General features: G+C 42.8%; 1 protein-coding gene across 1 annotated transcript in view; it reads left to right on the top strand.

Annotated features, from left to right (window-relative positions):
• LOC125386706 overlaps positions 1 to 19,262 on the top strand; it is a 56,548-nt gene that overhangs the window by 14,208 nt on the left and 23,078 nt on the right. The window contains exon 2 of the mRNA XM_048413793.1: positions 7,785 to 7,941. Coding sequence (XP_048269750.1) covers positions 7,913 to 7,941 — 29 coding nt within the window. The 5' untranslated portion in view covers positions 7,785 to 7,912. The remainder of the gene's footprint in view (positions 1 to 7,784; positions 7,942 to 19,262) is intronic.

Genomic DNA, 19,262 nt, shown 5'->3' with positions numbered 1-19,262 from the left:
ATCTGAGAGTTACTTGAATCGTCTTTGCGATCGTACCGGAGAGTGGTTCTCCATCACGGTAACGCTGTCGAGGAAAATTATGACGGGTGTGCCTAAGGGCACGAAATCATCGGATTGGTGGAGAAAAGCCTTCATTCGGAAAGTGAGGGAAATCGGCGTTACTGTTAATTGGTCAATTTCCATGTTGGTGGTTAGGGAAGGGTGCTAGTCGCCCTTAAGAGAAAGTTCGAGAAGAGGAAGCGTCGTTCGTGAGAAAATAGATTTCTCCTATTTTCTCGTAGTTGGGACGAGGACTGTTTGTCGGTTTGAAGGACTTTAGTTAAACAGATCTTAAGATTTATAGCAGGTCCTCGGGCTAGCTGAACATGTACTGTGGAGACGCGTCGACATCTGGTAATCATCTTACTCAAAGAATAGGGTCTGTGTGTGGCGAGCCACGCGACAGAAATCGTTGGAATGTTTACTGTCGCGTGCCGCTACAATAATTTCTTTTAAGGAGAGCTATAGAATTACTCCATCCCTATGTTAAGTAAAAGCGTTCATTCCGTGGCCGCGGCCACGTTCAGCGACTTGTTGTCGCCTCGAGCCCAAGCTCGCTATCACAAATGTCGGACAATTGTAATTGAGTTAAATTATAGAGACTAAAATGTTGGGGGTTTTCCGCAGAATTCCAAAGGGGAGGCCCCGGTGTCTTTTCATCTCCGACGTATATATATCGGAATAGAGAGAAAAAACGCATGGGTGAACGTATTATAGAAATGCTTTATTCAGAAATGTTAGAAATTCGAATTTCCAATGGTTTTTATTCGATAGAATAATGTATTGATAGATGGATTTACTACAGTGGATTAAACGGAAAACGATGATTATTTAACGTGAACTTAATGCAGTAGTATGATATGACAACTCTCGATTAACGACTCTTGACTCTAGACTTTCAGGTGGCCAACTGAACGTCAATGACTGCGGTGCTGAAATATATTGATGGTCGTTAGACCTATTGAAGTTTCCCGACCCTTTCGGTTTATCGGCATTTGCGCTTTATCATCGACATTGTCTGTATTGTCGGTGATCTTTCCGCGGTACTATAATAGAGACCAAAGAAGCCGCTGTAAAGAGGATCGTTGTGCCAAAGACTAAACACTAGAGAAGATTTTTTTTTTTTTATTTATTAGAATATTTACAATCAATTCTCGTTGAGAATTTTCAGTAACTTAATTTGGCGTGATACAATGACATGGATTATAATAGCTTTATATTGTTGATTCTAGTAGAATTAAGGATTTAATCTAGTGGGTATTTTCTTTTTAGTCTGCGGATCTGGTCCGTCGTGTCCAGTAGTTGGGTGACTAGTGGGTTGTGGTGGTTGTTGACTCTTGTGTTATATCTGCTTCTGGACTTGTGTATTTCATCTTTGACTGTAGGTATCTTGAGGTCACGGTGGATTATTTCGTTGGTAATATACCACGGTGCATTTAATAGGGATCTTAGCGTTTTCGATTGGAAGCGTTGGAGTATTTCAACGTTGGAGTTACTTGCTGTTCCCCATAGTTGGATTCCGTAGGTCCAGACAGGTTTTATTACGGCCTTGTGGAGGGTTATTTTGTTCTGTATGTTTAGTTTGGAGCGTCGGCCCGTGAGCCAATAGAATTTTCTTAGTTTTTCCTTTAGTTGCTTTGTTTTTTCCGAGATATGTTTTTTCCAAGTTAGCCTCCTGTCCAGGGTCATGCCGAGGTATCTTACGGAGTCCTTGCTTGGGATTATTGTGTTGTTAATGGTGACCTGGGGGCAGGTTTGTTTTCGGAGCGTGAAGGTTACATGGGAGGATTTTTTTCGTTTATTTTAAAACCCCATTTTTGGAACCACTTTTCCATGGAGTCGAGACCTCGCTAGAGAGTAGATGAGGCAATTGCCGGGTCTGCGTGGGTAGTTAATAGTGCTGTGTCGTCGGCAAATGTTGCTATTGTTACCTCGTTAGATATGGGTAAGTCGGCAGTGTAGATGGAGAATAGTAGGGGTCCGAGGACACTACCTTGTGGTATGCCGGATTCTATTGGGAATGTTGCGGAAGTGGCGTCTAGACATTTAACTATGAATTGTCCGTTGGTTAGGTAGGATTTTAAGATGGAGTAGTATGGGTGGGGTAGGATTTTTTTAAGCTTGTAGAGTAGCCCTTCATGCCATACTTTATCGAATGCCTGTTGGATGTCTAGGAATACCGCTGAGCAGTATTTTTTCTTTTCAAGGGTTTGGCTGATCATGTGGGTTATGCGGTGGATTTGCTCTACTGCTGAGTGTTGTTTTCGGAAGCCGAATTGGTGATCTGGGAGTGTTTTCAATTCTTCTAGGAGTGGAAGGAGACGATTCGTGAGCATCCTCTCGAATAGTTTAGACAGGGTAGGTAAAAGACTGATTGGGCGATAGGAGCTGGTTTCATATATTGGTTTACCGGGTTTGGGGATGAGAGTGATTAGTGAGATTTTCCACGCCTTAGGAAAGTGTTCAAGGCGGAGGATGGCGTTAAAGATTGATGCGATGAGTGCAATCCCTTTTATGGGAAGTTCCTTGATTGCTTTATTTCCTATTAGGTCGTGGCCTGCTGCTTTCTTGGGGTTTAGGCGACTGATTGCTTCTATGATCTCTGCAGAAGTGAAGGGTTCAATAGGAGGGGACATTTGGAAAGGGGTGTGCTGGTATTCGGTGACGTCCGCTGCAGCTATGGAGGAATGCGGTTGGAATACTTCAGTCAAGTGTTTGGCAAATAGGTTAGCTTTTTCTATAGGGCTACGCGCCCATCCACCCTGTGGGCGGCGGATTGGAGGTATTATTTGTGGGGGGCGCGTGAGTTTCCTGGAGGCTTTCCATAGTGAGTAGTTGGAGTCGGCTGTGGGGGACAAGCTGGCGAGATATTTGTGAAAACGGTCATTATTGTAGTTTTTTATGGTTTTGGATAGTTTTCTAGTTGCGTTGTTTAGTTTGCGTTTGTCCTCCGGTGTTCTATGTGTCTGCCATATCCTTCTTAGTCTACGTTTTTCTGCTATTTTTTTTAATATGTACTGGGATTATTCGTGATTGCTGATGGATGTTTTTGCCGGTGTGGAGAAGCGGATAGCGTTTATTATGCTCGCGTTTAGGTATTCCGTGGCTGCTTCGATTTCTTCATTGGTTTTTAGTGAGGTTGAGGCTGAAGTTGTGTGGGTAAAGACTTCTCTAAAGAGCTGCCAGTTGGTGTGTTGGTTATGAATGGAGCCATTAGGTGTATTCTCGATGATAGTTGAACTGACTGTTACTATCACGGGGGAATGATCAGAGGAGAGATCAGCCGAGGAATTGATTTGGACGTGTCTTGACGAGATATTTTTAGTTATGAGGAAATCAAGGAGATCGGGTATTTTGTTTGTGTCGGTGGGCCAGTGTGTGAGTTCGTATGTGGTAAGGTAGTTGAGGTTGTTGGTTATTATGCTGTTGAGGAGGTTTTTGCCTCTTACTGTAACCAGCCTGCTGCCCCATTGGGTGTGTTTAGCATTGTAGTCTCCTCCGGCTATGAATGTATTGCCCAGGGTGTCCAGGAAGTTGTCGAAGTCTTCTTTGGCGATGGAGTGTCTGGGAGGGCAGTATACAGCTGAAGTGGTGATTGTACCATGACAGTCTTCTATTGCTACGTTTGTTGCTTGGAGGTAGTCTTTCTGGAATGGTGGAAGTTCGTAGTGCTTAATGTTTGATTTGATTATGATTCCGGTGCCGCCGTGGGCCTTTCCGCTGGGGTGTTGGGTATGGTAGAACTTGTATCCGTTTATGTTCAGGTAGTTTTTGTCGGTGAAGTGGGTTTCAAATATGAGCATTATGTCGATTAGCTGGTGTTTTAGGAAGAGTTCTAGCTCAAGTTTGCGTTGCGCTAGACCGTTGGCATTCCACAGAGCTATGCGTCTTGGTTTTATTTTGTGTCGGGGCGTATTAATTTATCCATGATGAGTGTTAATAGCGATAGCAAATTGTTTATTTGCTCTGATTGTTTCTCTATTAGCTTTTCAAGTCTAGAGACGTTGTCTGTATTAGGTGAGATGGGGGCACTATTTTGGGGAGTATCCCTGTGGCTATTTGGTGTATTTCGAGTGCCTTGTACCGCTTGGGCATAGGAGTTTGAGGGAGTGGTGAGTTTGATAGGGCTGGGTGTTTGATTGGTTGGGGGGATTGGGGTAAAGGTGAATTTCGGCGAGCTGGGTGTTTGGTAATTTACCTCTTTTGTTCTAAGTTTGGGGTACTTGTTTGAGTACAGAGTTTTGTAGGCTGAGCAGCCTTTGTAGTTGGCAGGATGATCACCTTGACAGTGGATGCACTTCGCTGGGGTTTCCGGTGATTTCCTGCATTGGTCGGTGGGGTGTGTTCCTGCACATTTGACGCAGCGGAAGGTATGGTTGCAGTATTTCTGCGTGTGCCCGTATCTTTGGCACCTTTTGCATTGCACTATCTCCTTTTTGGTTTGCGGTGGTTCGAGTTTTACGATGGCGTTCATTAGGCGGCTGATGTTGTAGATTTCCTTGTTGTTGGGTTTCTGTTTTAAATCCATGAAAGATAGGGATAGCGGGTCTTTTGTGACTCTATGCCTTATGTTGCTGACATTGGTGACTTCGTGGCCGAGTTTCGATAGTTCTATTTTTAGTTCGTCGATGTCTGCGGAGTGGTGGATGTTTCGTAGCACCACCCGAAAAGGTCTTTCTTCTTTGAGTTGGTAGGTGTGGAAATTGGCGTTCAGGGTCTTAAGTGTCTTGGTGAGCTTCCTCTAGGCTTCTGGATTCGTCGGCAGGATTTTTACTTGGTTGTTGGTTATCTTCAGGTTGTAGTCCTCCTTGGAGATATCTCTCTCTAAGGACTTGATCATTGTCTGGATGTCGATGACATCATTAACAAATATTGGTGGGGGAGGGGGGCTTCTCTGTGCTTGTTGGTTTGGTGGCGGGCCTGCGATTTCCATGGCGTCGTTTGAGGATTCTAGTATTGCGAACCTATTGTGGGTGTTGATTTGTGTTGTTTGCTGTTGGTTTGAGTTTATGTTTGGTGATTCAATTTTGCGTTTTTTCGCCTTATTGGCGTCGTTGGCGCATGGGGATCTGCTGCACTTCTGCCACGGGGGGAGTAGTGCGGGGTAGTTGTAAGTTTGCGTGGGCGAGCCTGGTGGTGATTGCTGGGCCATCATCGAGCTAGCTATTTCAATATAAATAACTAGTCGTGTGGCTATGAGGCAAGGTTCGGGTAGGGGTTAGATGCGTAGGCTTTTCTTCTCTCTGGCCGATAGGAGACACTTCGGAGGATTGGAGCACGTTGTGTTCACTTTCGACGGTTGGGTGACACGTGTTGCTTTCGAACTTCACTGGGCACTAGAGACACGTCTGCACGCTTCGGCACTCAACAGCGAACTGACTAGAGAAGATGTAGAGTTTTTCTAGCAATGAGACTCACTGCAACAATTTGTATTATTACACATTACTCCATAAAATGACTTTTTTATTCTTGATTTTTATCATATTTTAGCTTTAATAATCATCCCTTAAATTTTTTTACATCTGTAGTCGAACATCCTGTATATAACTCGTTCAGAATAAGGCGCTTGGAACGAATGTAGCTTTCATTTTTGTTGGTTTGGATAGCCTCAATCATAAAAATAGATATGCGTGTCAGCTAAAAACTTTGTATCTACAAATAAGACCATGAGGCATCGTGTGATGGTGAGCGAGTTAGCGGAATAATGCTCTTGCTGCTCTGCAGTCTCAAATATAATTTTCTGAGCAACAAATAGTACAGCATATTCCATATTCTTTTGTGCAAAACGGTGTTGGCATATCCTATGACTAAAAATGAGGGAAAAAATGTTGTGTTAATCCATTTCTAAAAAGTTAGAACACAAACGCGAAACAACCGATTAATTTTTCGTTCGATAAAAGATATAGTATCCTCGTTATATTACAAAATTCTCATTGATTTCTTTATATTGATTCCTGACGTACATTAAATCATGTTACATAAATTTCTTCGTTTACAATTAAAAATCACAATTAAAAATCTGGTTGAACCAAAGAATTACTCGACGTTGTTGAGGTGCGACATTGTTGGTACTCGTTGCCTGTTATATTTAAACGAAAATTACGCTAATTTCGCATCATCATTACAACTTTTTGATAAAAAGTTTATAAGCCTATGTTTATATGATTCTTTTATTCTTAATTATGGAATATGCTGGCAATGTTTTACGATGAGTGAATAGAATACTCTATATTACATGTGTACATATGTGTGTTGAACATTTTGGCTCTACTTAACAAGTAATGTGTTATTGAACGTTTTGTCTGTCATTCGGACAAATGTGAATGCTAAGGCAAAACGACTGACGTCTACATAAACATTTTGTAGTGTAAAGTTAAATTGTTTATCATTTATCTAGTATTTCTATATATTAACCTTTTTTGCCGTTTTCATATTTACAAATAATTTGATATCACATAAATGATCTGTATATATACATATAGAAGCATTATTATGACTAAGAACACGCGAAGCAATTTTTAAAGAAGTAATAGGCTCTTTTAACTGTTTCTTAACTGTACACACAGGGTAGTCGACGAAAGTCGACAAAAAGACGTTGAGATTACCAAATCAATTTTATAGAAATTAGTCACACTACTATTACAAAATAGATTTCAATTGCAAACTGTTGATTACATATACAAATAGCCAAGTTCATGTTGATTGAAAATATTACAATGTCGATTGAAAAAAATTACAACAAAATAATTTTCCAATATCTATGTAAATATCCATGCTTCTCTCTTCCCCTCTTTCTAAGTAAGACAACAAGTAATTTAAAATATTAGCTTTTGTTACAGCCATTACAATAGAAATTTGCTAATAATTGGATTGAGTATTTTTATGCAAATTCATCTTTTTGAGAATATAGATAGGGAGGAAAATTCTTTTATCACATTATACGCACTTTATGTAATTTTACACTTTAAAATTTCCTATGAATACCTAATATGGTCATCTACTGAGAATATTCAATATACGGGATGAAGGTAACCGGAACCACTTCGATCACTGTGCATGTCATGATTTTAGTGACAAATTTTTCAGATATAAGTTGGTTTCAAAGATGCACAGAAGGTCAAGTTTTGTTTTTTGTGAACTGCTCGAATTCAAGTTACTATTTTTAGAGGTATCGCAGTGGCTACAGTTATGCCACTTATAAACTAATGTATTTTTATATGAATAGGTTAATTCTTTTCTATATAGGATTATGAGTTGGATCGACTAACATAATAAAAAGTATATGATTTTATTTAAAAAGATAGATCTGACCTTCATATGTATTTTCGCATTCTCCTACAAAGACACTAATCGCGTCAAATTCTGTCCTCTTTGCAACCATTCAACTTTTATCTGAAATACTTTTCACTAAAATAGTGAAGATGTAGTGATCGAAGTGGTTCCAGCTGTATGACCTGTTCGTGTATGTATATACATACATTTATGCTAAGGGACTGTTTCTTGTGTGTACTTGTACCTCTCATAGGTGAAAATAAATCAACGGTGTAAAGGATCACTTACGATGGTAGAATTAAAAATTTTCGCGCGAGATTAAGAAATTATGTGCCTGTTTCTGTAAGCAATTCAGCTATCGAGTATAAGGCGATGTGACCAATTCGTCAAAAATCGTGTCGAATAAATTGTCTGTTCTTAGCCTAAATCTTCTAGATAAATGCAACTGTATGAATTTGTATGAAATATTTTAGGAGACCACATTTCTATATGTTATACGGATCCATTGTGGGGTACTGCAAACAGAAGACACCATCTTCTTAAAACAAAATTTTTTGAATGTACTTGTGATCGATGCAAGGATCCCACAGAATTTGGAACAATGTTTAATGCTTTAAAGTGCAATCGAATGTAAGTTAAGTTAAAAATTAAGTCTTATAGAAATTATTATGAAAACGAAGAATGGATTACTATAAATAAAAATATTTTCCCACTTTACAATATTGTACAGAACTGATGCAAGTACAGTAGAGTCTTCTTTATGCGAATTTATAAGCAGATATACTCTTCGGATAATGGAATTTTCTGATACTATAACAATCATTATTCTCGTGTGAAATTTCATTTATTTCAAATACAAATTAAGATTAATCGATAGCTTCTCTAAATATTGAATATCAATATCTTTTTGACTGCTAAGTCACGTAATTCTTTCAACATAAGTAATTACATCGCAGCGGAAGACTTCACACACATACAAAGCACACGCTATAGGGCTCAAGAATTAACACACCTCGAAGTAGAACACTAGAAACATTTACTAGAACTAGTGATCTCAACATATTATCCACAGGAAGACCAACACACTGGCAGACGGATCTAAACAAAATTCCTGACTTGCTTAATTTTGCAGGTATAAAAGGAGTAAACGCAAACAAATTAAAAGTAACACCCAGTCTGGAGCTTAGCTCCCATCATACACCGTTAATAATAGAATACGCAAGCAAACTAATACTTTATAACAAATCAGAGTCGCTTTGCAATAGAAGCATCAAATGGCAAACATAAAGAACTAATCAAGAGCGAAATCAACTGCAATATTCCATTGAAAACACCTGAACGCATCGAACAGGCAGTAACAACATTGACAGAAATTATGCAAGAAGCAACAGGGGCAACTATTACTTATAAACCAAAAAAAACCAAACATCCTTGACAAAATCAGAGAAAAAAGGAAAGCAAAAGTAAAATGGCGAAAACATACAACATATGAAAACAAAAAACATCTATACAAACTTGCAAAGGAAATAAAAAGTAAAATAAAAGATCATAATAGTAACGAATTCTCAAAATTCATAGAAACACTCTCTGTGGAAAGCCACGAACAAAATAAAGAAGTCAATAAAACTAATCCCAGCAATCAGAAAAGTAGATAACATATGGGCCAGAAGCAACGAAGAGCAAGCTACAGGATTGTTCAACTACCTTTGTAACACATTTACTCTATATAATATTAACAACAGTAAAACCAAATATCATTGAGACGAAGATGCGCAAAATACTAGTAGCTCAACTGACAAGCACCGTACCATACCTAATACAACAGTTCAAGAAATGAGAATCATAATGAAGAAAACAAAAAACAATAAAGCACCAGGAATCGACCCAATCTATGGTAAAATCTTGAAAAACCTTCCCCCAAAAGCAATACGTTTAATCATAATAATATTCAATGCAATTTTAAGAATTCAATACTTTCCTAATCTATGGAAGTTAGCACAGATCATAATGTTAGCTAAACCAGGCAAAGACCCACAGCAAACTGTATCTTACAGAGCAATATCACTACTTCCAGTGTTTCCAAAATAGTAGAGAAAATAATATAACCAACAATAGAACAAGAAAAATTTATACCAGATTACCAATTTGGATTCAGAAAAGAACACTCCACGATAGAGCAAAAGGCACAGGCTCGTCAACGAAATTTTACCAGCAATAGAAAGGAAACAATACTGTACAGGCCCCTTCATGGGCATTGCGAAAGCATTTGACAAAGTGAACCATGAAAGCCTCTTACAAACAATCAAAAAACACTTCCCGGAATAAATCCACCACTTACTCAAATCATACCCAAGCAACAGAACCTTTATAGTAAAAATAAAGGATGTATATTCTGAAGTAAAAGACGCTGCCTGAAGGCAGGGGTACCGCAAGGAAGCGTCTTAAGCCCAATATTATACACACTATACACGGCCGGCATACCAACAACTACCAACAGCAAAATACAGACATTCGCGGACAACACGGCTGTGCTAGTCAGGCATACTAATCCAGCAACAGTAGCTACATTACTACAAGAGCACATCACAAAAATAGAAAAGTGGCTACAAGATAAACAAATAAAAGCAAACCCCAATAAATGCCACCATATTACATTTACACTAAGAAAACAGAAACCACCAAATATCCAATTGACTGGCACGCACATAACACAAACAAGGCAAGTTAACACGTTGACGCCGGCGCCGATATTCAGGGTTTTCTCTATGATGTGGCGCCCGACTGCACGGTCTGCTTCGTACGGCTGCGCAGCGCCAGATTAGACTGTTCAGCACTGTTAATTTATAGCAAAATTACAAAAGCTATACGATTCCTGTTGGGTTCAATGAATTCCGTGGACTTCAACTAATACATTGATATAGAATAGTTTGGCAATATCAATTTGCAGATATCTATAAATATTAAGTAAAGCTGATGGGACCAACTTTGACCCTAATTTTGGAGTACTCTTTTCGATTTTTCTCAAACAGTAGAGATCTGACGCGAATTCCGACTATTGCAACGTATACCAAACAGTGCAAATAAACCAACTACTTTGCATCATTAGTCTACATCCACCTTGAGCGGTAATATTGTTCAAGGGGCGCAACCTCAAGATAACAGTTGCGCCTGACTCATCGCCGTCTAATTGATAGGTCGCAACAAGTTCTGTATCAAATTCTTACAATTAGCAGTCACTAAATTGAATTAAGGAAAGAATACATTGTATACGAACACCAATACAATATGTACATGCCTGAAACAGAAAAGGGCACCTATTACTGAGAAGTATCATGTTGGAATAGCAGAACGTTCGAATAGTACTGTATTCGGATAACGGATGTTCAGATAAAGAAGGCTCTACTGTAATAGAATTTAGAAAAGGAAGCACAATTTCGTAATTGTTTCTATATTCGCGGAGATATAGAGGATGTTTCAAACTATTACATTATATTTCGAATATAAATCTTTTAACACTTAGCCAACCGGCGCGCGTCACAATGAATTATACGTTTCCACCGCGCATTTTTCCAAGTATCGAGGACCAATATTCAGTACATAAGTAACAAAAAGGTCTAAAAATTATTTAAGTAATTAATTATATTTTGTGGTAATGATTTTATTTATCGATTTCACATATTGTTTATGCAACACATCGTGTTTAAAAGTATAAAAAAATATAGGTAATATTAAAAACGTTCAAGACGATTAAAGATAAATAACACAGCTTGAACGTGAAATTAAAAATTCATAATGCATTTTAATATTTTTCTACAATGTAGTATCGTTCGGTCATAACTCTATTTAGTCGTAACGGATAGTGTAACTTTTTAATTAATTTTAACACCACTAAATTGGCGTATTTTGTTATATACTGTACATTATAAAAGCAGAAAAAGTGGCGCAATTAATTGGGAACAATTCCAGGTAAACAATAACTGATAATAACAGCGAAAAAATAAAACACGTTGCTAAAGCCAAAAAGGGAGGTCTCCCTATTCGGTTGCCTGAGTGTTAAAAAGCTTGTATCATACAATTTCATGGTTACGGGAAATGTTTACAAAATTATTTATCTCAAAGTTTAACTTGTGATGCATATATCAATACTTTATCCTTATTTGATGTAAGAACAAATGTTTGTATTTGTAAAATGTATCCGAAGTATGCCACAGATATATCCGGAAAATATTTCACATCACACACTTCTTGACCGACGTCTGTGTTTCGCTATTTCAATTTGTTATATCCCAGTTAATATTTTTTATTACTATGATATCTTCTTCTATCTGCCAACAAAACAAATATTACTAACAAACGAGGAAGATCGCTTTGATATAACTGATCAAAATGTAACATACGAGTTAAGAGAATGCGAAGATTAGAGATTCGGGTCAGATCATTGTTTTCCTTTTAAGGGGGTATTTTAGTCTAGAGGTATGAATTTCGAGCGATTTTTGAAGCTCTGTACAAACGAAACAAAAAATATTTTTACTATCCATTTTTTTATGATTTGTATCTTGATATTTTAAGATTACATAAAAAATTAACCGAAAAAGACTAAAAATTCACAAAGTTATGAGCTGGCAAAGTGGAGGTCCAAAGAAAGGGTGTCCTGGCGTGCATGATATCGACCCTTCTGGTCGTCTGAAACAAAAAAGCTGAACGGATTCTTAATTAGAATAGATTCGACTATAGGATGAACCTTGGAAGAGTCAACAAATTATTTTTTCACAAAATGGCGGCCGTTTGAAAATAATTTTCCTTTTTGGCATGTTTTTTTGGCAATTCCGAATTTTTTTAAAATAGTAAAATTAAAAATTTTAAACCGACCATGGTTGAGGCGATAGAAAAATATATAAAGAATATTCGCACCAAATCTCAAATAAATCGATTTATTGGAACTTGAGATATCGTGCACGTCAACTTGAAAAAAGTAATTTTGAGAAAAACGCGTTTAAAGTTTTGAGACAAGTTTACTCGGTCAACAGTCCTGCCCAAGCAGCCGAGATAAACGGACATGCGAAACAGTGCTTCAGTGAAAGTGCGGCAAGTGGGAAAAGAAACACACTTTGGGGATGGCGGCAAGCAGAACGGACACGTGCACGTCGCTCCGTAGGCATAACCGAAATATCTGGGTATATTAAAGAATTCGGGCGGAAAGTGCACGAAAGTGTAGTTTCTAGTGCTCCGGAATGAGTGGGAACACAAGAAATAGGTGAGCTCGCTGGTATAAAAGCGAGAGAAACGATTGAAAGTGCTGTGTGTGAAAAGTGAGGTTAGGGGCAGAGCGGGGGCCATCTTGGGTCGCGCGACCGAAGCGCCACCGTGCGGGCTACCTGGGTAACCAAGGAGTGGTGGAGAGCGCCACCGTGGAGGGCCAGTCGAAACTCCCCGCGTCGAACAGACACGAATCGCATACACGCGGAAGTATACAGTGGGATTATACGACGACCGGCTAAGTCGAAGGACATCCATCTCAAACATACATATATATATATATATGTATATTAAGACACAAACACAATAATGGACAAGTACTGTAAGTCAAGTAAACTTACGGCTCAGGGGGTTTCGGAGCTTCCAGGCCCCGTCGGGGATTCGAATAGCGTTCCAGGCACGACCCGACGGTCACCCAACGACTGGACGAACGGCGAGGGGAAGGTCGATCCCAGGGCCTCCCCTCGTTCGGTAAACACGACCGGGGACCAAGAAACACCCGCAGTTGTCACAGAGGAAAAGACGTGCAAGAAAAGCACTAGAAGATACCTCGAATTTGATGAAGACATCGCGGGAATCATCGAGGATGTCGAGATGCCAATGCAGGCACTCAAGGATAAGACACCACCCACCGAAAAGGCGACCCGAATCGCCAAGGAAAAAATCTTCAAAGGTGACAAGATCACCAGATATATGAGAAAGTCCCCAGTGGAGGGGAGCGCGTGCAAGACAACGAGAAGCCTGGCCAGGAGCCAGCCGAGGGCAACGAGGGACGAAGCGGCCAGCACCTCGGAGCTAGACACACCGGCGGAAATGTCGGACAGCGGCAGCGAAGCGGCGGCACCAAGGGAATGTCTCAGGAGGAAGGCCATGGCGAACAGAGCAACGGCCGAGACCGAAGGCAACGACGAGGACAGTATCGTCATTAAGATGAGCGAATGGAAGGCGATGACGGAAATCATCACAGAAGTCTTCCGCGAAATCCAATACATAGGTAGCAGACTCTACCTCATGAGCAAAAAGGATACCGACATCAAGAAAAGGAGGGACGCCATCAGTAAAAAAGCGATCAAGCTCCACTCGATGTTGGACGAGATGAGGCTCAAGAGGAACGCGAGGACAGTCGCGGCCACCAGGATGACCACCCCTCCGGGGAGGAGTGAGGAGAAGGAAGGAAAAAGGAAGGAGATATCGCCCGTCGAGGGGAAGGGCGACACCAAGAGAAAGAGACCAACGACCGTGGAGGCCTCATACGCAGGAGCCTGTGCCGGCAACAGCTCGGCAAAAGCGACTACGGAATGCACGGACAGCGATGTAAAGGAAGACTGGATCCCTGTCCGCGGAAGGAGAGGAAAAGGAACAGACACGCCGACGGTGGTCAGGAAGGCGAACGCAGGAAGGGTGGCATTGGACAAGCCAAAGAGGCCGGAGGGACCGAAGAGGATACGTAACAGACCCGAAGCCATCCTCGTCAAAGTAGGGCAGGACAAGGAGTGGATCCAGGTCTACAAAGACGTGATGGGGGAAAGGGAGACCCTAAAAGAGAGCTGTGGGATTAGGAGGACCAGAACAGGTGACATCCTGATCGAGCTGAAAGCAGGTAGCAACGCCAAAAAGACCGCGGCGGATATGAACACGGCGCTAAGAGGCAAGGTGAGAGCGCTACCAATGCGCGACAAGACCTCCGTAGAGATCAGGGATATAGACCCGCTCGTAGGCAAGGAAGAACTAGCCAGGGAGATAGTAGAGCAACTGGGCGTAAGCGTCATCACTGAGGTCGAAGTAAAGACCCTAAAAATGGCGCCGTGGGGCACCCAATCGGCAATAGTGACGATACCGAAAGCCTACCTGGCCAAAGAGGGGGTGAGCCGGAAGATCAGAACCAGCTTGACGATAGCCTCGATAAAGGCACTACCCAATGTGGTAAAGTGCTTCAGATGTCACATGTTTGGGCATATCGCGAACAAGTGCACGGCGATAAGCCCTGGAAAGGAGATTTGCAGGAAGTGCGGAGCCAAAGACCACACGATAGCTGCCTGCGTCAACGCACCCTGCTGCTCCATCTGCAGCAAGGAGAAAGGAGTGAAATTTGACCACGTAACCGGATCCCTGGCTTGTCCAGAATGTAGAAGGCGGTTGAAAGCGAGTAAATGAGGATACTGCAGATAAACCTCAACAGATGCAAGCTGGCGCAGGACATGATGCACCAATGCGCGATCGAACTTAGGCCGGGTATAATAATAATTTCCGAGCCGAACAGGCAGCTACCGCACTGGTTTAATGACACCAAAGGAGGCGCCTCGATATGGGTCACACTCCTCAATGGCAAGCTGCCTGATGAAACAACGGAGGTCAAGAGCGACGGGATAGTGGGCGTCCGCGTCGGCGACGTCTTCTGCTTCAGCGGATACTGTTCGCACAACATAAATAAGCGAGCATACTGCAAATACATAGACACGCTGTCTGCTATGACGAAGAGCGTTGCTAGAAGACACGACAAGGTCGTTGTGGCCGGAGACTTCAACGCAAAGTCAACCTGTTGGGGAGGATCGACCACAGACAAGAGAGGGAGAGTCTTAATGGAGGCACTAAGCGGCCACCGTGTGTTTCCATTGAGGCTCAAGGAAAAGTACACCTTCTTCATGAACGGGAAGACGAGCTTCCCCGACATAATAAGCGTATCCAACAAGGTCAGCGAGATACACGCCGGAAGCGCGGTCTTGCACAAATACTCGGCCTCGGACCATCTGTACGTGCTCCACAGGTTTAAGACGAGGAAGTCCCGAACCGTATCGAAGTTCTACAGGTACGTGACCAAGGACATGTCGCCGGAGGAGTTCCTGAGCAGATTCGACGACACACTGAAGAAGGAGGACCTCAACGCGGCTATCGGAGGGGATGGGGCCGAGCCCTTGCAAAAGAGCATCGAAGGTACGTGCGAAGGGATGCTAAGGAAGTCGAACGGTGCGGCGAGCCGCAAGTACGCGAACTACTGGTGGAACCCGATGATCGCGGAACTGAGAGCGCAGGCGCACAAAGCGCTCAGGAAGGTGACGAGAGAAAGAAAGAAGAATGCCGGCAACACCGAGCCCCTCGTCAACGCCTACAAGGAGATCCGAAGGCAGATAAAAAACGAGATCGCCTGTAGCAAAAAACAGCTTGGGCAGAATACTGCAAGATACTGGAGAGCGACCCTTGGGGCAAACCCTATCGCACGGTCATGAAGAAATGTAAAAGCAAGGGACCAACAAACGACATGCCGATCGACATGGTGAAGGCAGTCCCACAGAGGCTATTCACCTTGGGACACGGACCCCCCCATTATGAGGGCCGCGAAGAGGCAGAGACCGAAGAAGAAGGAGATATTAGCCTCAGCGTCGCCATCGGCGAAGGCGATGTCGTCGGTGCCGCCGGAAGAATGAACACCAAGAAGTCTGCAGGAGTCGATGGCGTGCCGGGCGAGATCGCGAAGCTGGTAGCGAGTCGCAGGAGCGAGCTCGTGACAAGGGCGTTCAACGGCATCACCGAATCAGGAAGGATCCCAGACTGCTGGAAGACGGCCAGAGTAATACTGCTAAGGGAACCGGGAAAGGATCCCAGTTTCCCCAACGCGTACCGGCCGATAAGCATACTCCCAACCATGAGCAAGATCTGGGAAAAATGCTTTAAGAAGATCATCGAGAGATGCATCGGGATGGACCCATTCCATCGGAGGCAATATGGCTTCAGAAAGAAGAGGAGTACGGTAGATGCCATCACGCAGGTGATGAAGTTTGCCAACATCTGCAAACAGAAGAAGGTAATATGCGTGATGATCACCCTGGATATTAGCAATGCCTTCAATTCGCTCAGATGGAAGAGCATATACGAGGAATGTGACAAGAGGAAGCTGCCATGGAAGGTCAAAAGGCTAGTCGACAGTTACCTATCCGGAAGGAGGATCATCGTGAGCAACCAGCAAGGCACGGTGGAGCACGAGGTGGCGGCGGGAGTTCCGCAGGGATCCATCCTCGGACCATTCCTGTGGAACTTGGTATATGACCGGTTGCTCGAGAGACTCGACAACATGCCAATGGTCAGAGCAGCCGCCTTCGCGGATGATCTGGCCATCACATGTTCCGTCGGGAGGAACGAAGATGCCTCCGTCAAGGTCAACACGATGCTAAGGATCGCCAACGATTGGTGCACGAGTGTCGAGCTCACCCTGGCGAGGGAAAAGACGGAGGTCATGCTCATCACAAGCTTGTGAGTGCCGAGAGTCGTGAAACTCAGGTTGGGCTCCTCGGACATCGAAACGGTCGATCGCATCAGGTATCTCGGAGTCGTCATTGACTCCAGTCGGAGGTTCGGTTGCGCATATCGAGATGGTGTGTAACAGAGCCGACAAGTTAATAGGAGCCATTAGGGGAATTCTACCCAACATCAACGGGCCGCCCAGCTTGGCTCGTAGGCTCTACTTCAATGTGTGGGAGTTCATCGTAACTTACGGAGCACCGGTGTGGGCTAGAGCAGCATATACCGATAAGAACAGGAAAAAGCTGAAACGAGCACAACGAACGACCCTGTGCATAACAACGACGGCATACCGTACAGTCTCCCACGCCGCACTTTGCGTGTTGACCGGGAATCTCCCGATTTACATAAAGATAAAGATGCTCGGAGAGACCTACGAGAGGAACAAGATCCATGGGTCCAGGATTGACACGGATGACGGCTCCAAGCTGAAGGAGGAACTGGAGACGATTCGCAAGAAGGCCCACGAGGACTGGCAGAAGGAGTGGAACAACTACAAAAAAGAAAATATCACAAAGAAGCTATTACCGAGTGCGCTGCTATTTACCAAAAAGAAGATGGACATCGATCACCACACCATGCAGCTGCTAACCGGGCATGGGAGCTTCGGGGTCTATAGGAAAAGGATTGGCAGGGACAGCGACAGCAACTGTCTCGACTGTGGAGACCCGAACGACGATGCAGAGCACGCCCTCTTCGCGTGACCGAAGTGGACGGACAGAAGGATCGAGCTGGAGAACGCTCTGGGAGGGAAGATAGACGTGGGCAATCTGATCGCCACGGTGACCGCCAAGGACGAGAGCTGGAATAAATTCAGGCAATTCTGCAAGACCGTCATGTGTCACAGGAGGGTGACAGCGAGGGCCTGGGAAGAGGCAAGGAGGAGAACGAGCGTAACAACAACGAGCGGAGCAATGAGGGCAAGAACATGGAACAACGAAAATCCGCAGAAGGAGACCAGCCCAGTATTCTGACCTGGCTGAGAGGACGATATGAGCAGTAACTGCCCGATGAAGTAGATACAACGGGGCACGAAAGGACAACCCTGATGACTGCCGACAGGTTTTACCGGGGTTGTCTGCCCTCTAAGAGGAGGAAGAAGGAGGAGGGGTTTTTAATGGGTATGGCAACGACATCCGACCGACTCCCACATAACCCAGTGATGCGGGTCACTGGGCATGCGTAATAGCATTTTCCCCTCCCCACGCAAAAAAAAAGTGGGAAAAAAAATAGTAACGTCAACGCCCATCGCTAAATGGTGGAAAATGCAAATACCAACAATAAAAATTACAAGCAAAGGCGAAACATATTCTACGAATAGAGCTACAAGCATAACAAACCCAAGACAATCGCTAAATGAAGAACAGGAGTATTCAATTATAAATGAAATAGATATGGAATCAATACAAAACAATTATGAGAATAAAACCAACAATGAACTAACTCATCAGGACGAAAGCTGGAAGGTGGCAACTTGCAACAAAAAAAGTAAAGTAACACCATGCACAAGCAGTAGGAAAGCTATAGTAGCAAATAAGCAACAATGGCTACAAGAAATCAATCTTCGAAACTCCTTCAGCACACTGCCAGAAGAGAAAGTAACAGACCCAGTTGAAAAACCAATAACCCGCATCGCTAAACCACCACCAATCTACATAGATGCTCAAATAATAGACCCCCTCATTGAACTACTAAACAACACGGCAGGAAAAGAAAATTATAGCATAAAACAACTAAAAGTAGTCCAAGTCAAAGTTCGGACCAACACCCCAGAAACATTCAGAAAAGTGACAAAAGCACTAAAAGAGAAAAACGCGGGGTATCACACTTACCAGCTCAAAGCCGACAGAAGTTTCAAAGCAGTAATCAGGGGATTACACCCAAAAACAAACACAAACAACATATGCGAGGAACTAGCAAAAATCGGACACCAGGTAAGATCAATGAACAACATAACCAGATACGATACTAAACAGCCATTACCGCTATTTCTAATAGAGCTTGAACCTAAAAACAACAACAAAGAAATATTTGAAATTAAAAAAGTTCTAAACACAATAGTAACAGTGGCGCCACCAAGAGATAAAAAGACATACCGCAATGCATACGGTGTCAACAATATGGACACACAAAAAATTACTGCAACAGAAACCCGGCGTGCGTCAAATGCGCAGAAACGCACCTAACAATAAACTGTCCATACGTAGGAAAAATAAACGAAGTAAAATGCTTCAACTGCAATCGAAACCACCCAGCTAGCTACAAAGGCTGTGTAATCAGAAAACAACCGCAACGTAAACTGTTTCCGCCGCTACGAAACAGGGCGTACAATAACTTACAAGCGCAACAGGATAGCACAGAAACTGAGACAACTCCAAATTCACAGCACGCAATGAACACTA

Source organism: Bombus terrestris, chromosome 17 (genome assembly GCF_910591885.1).
Source record: "Bombus terrestris chromosome 17, iyBomTerr1.2, whole genome shotgun sequence".
NCBI classification, from domain to species: domain Eukaryota; kingdom Metazoa; phylum Arthropoda; class Insecta; order Hymenoptera; family Apidae; genus Bombus; species Bombus terrestris.
The sequence above is the reverse complement of the archived record's forward strand: the minus strand, read 5'-3'. Positions and strand labels throughout refer to the sequence as shown.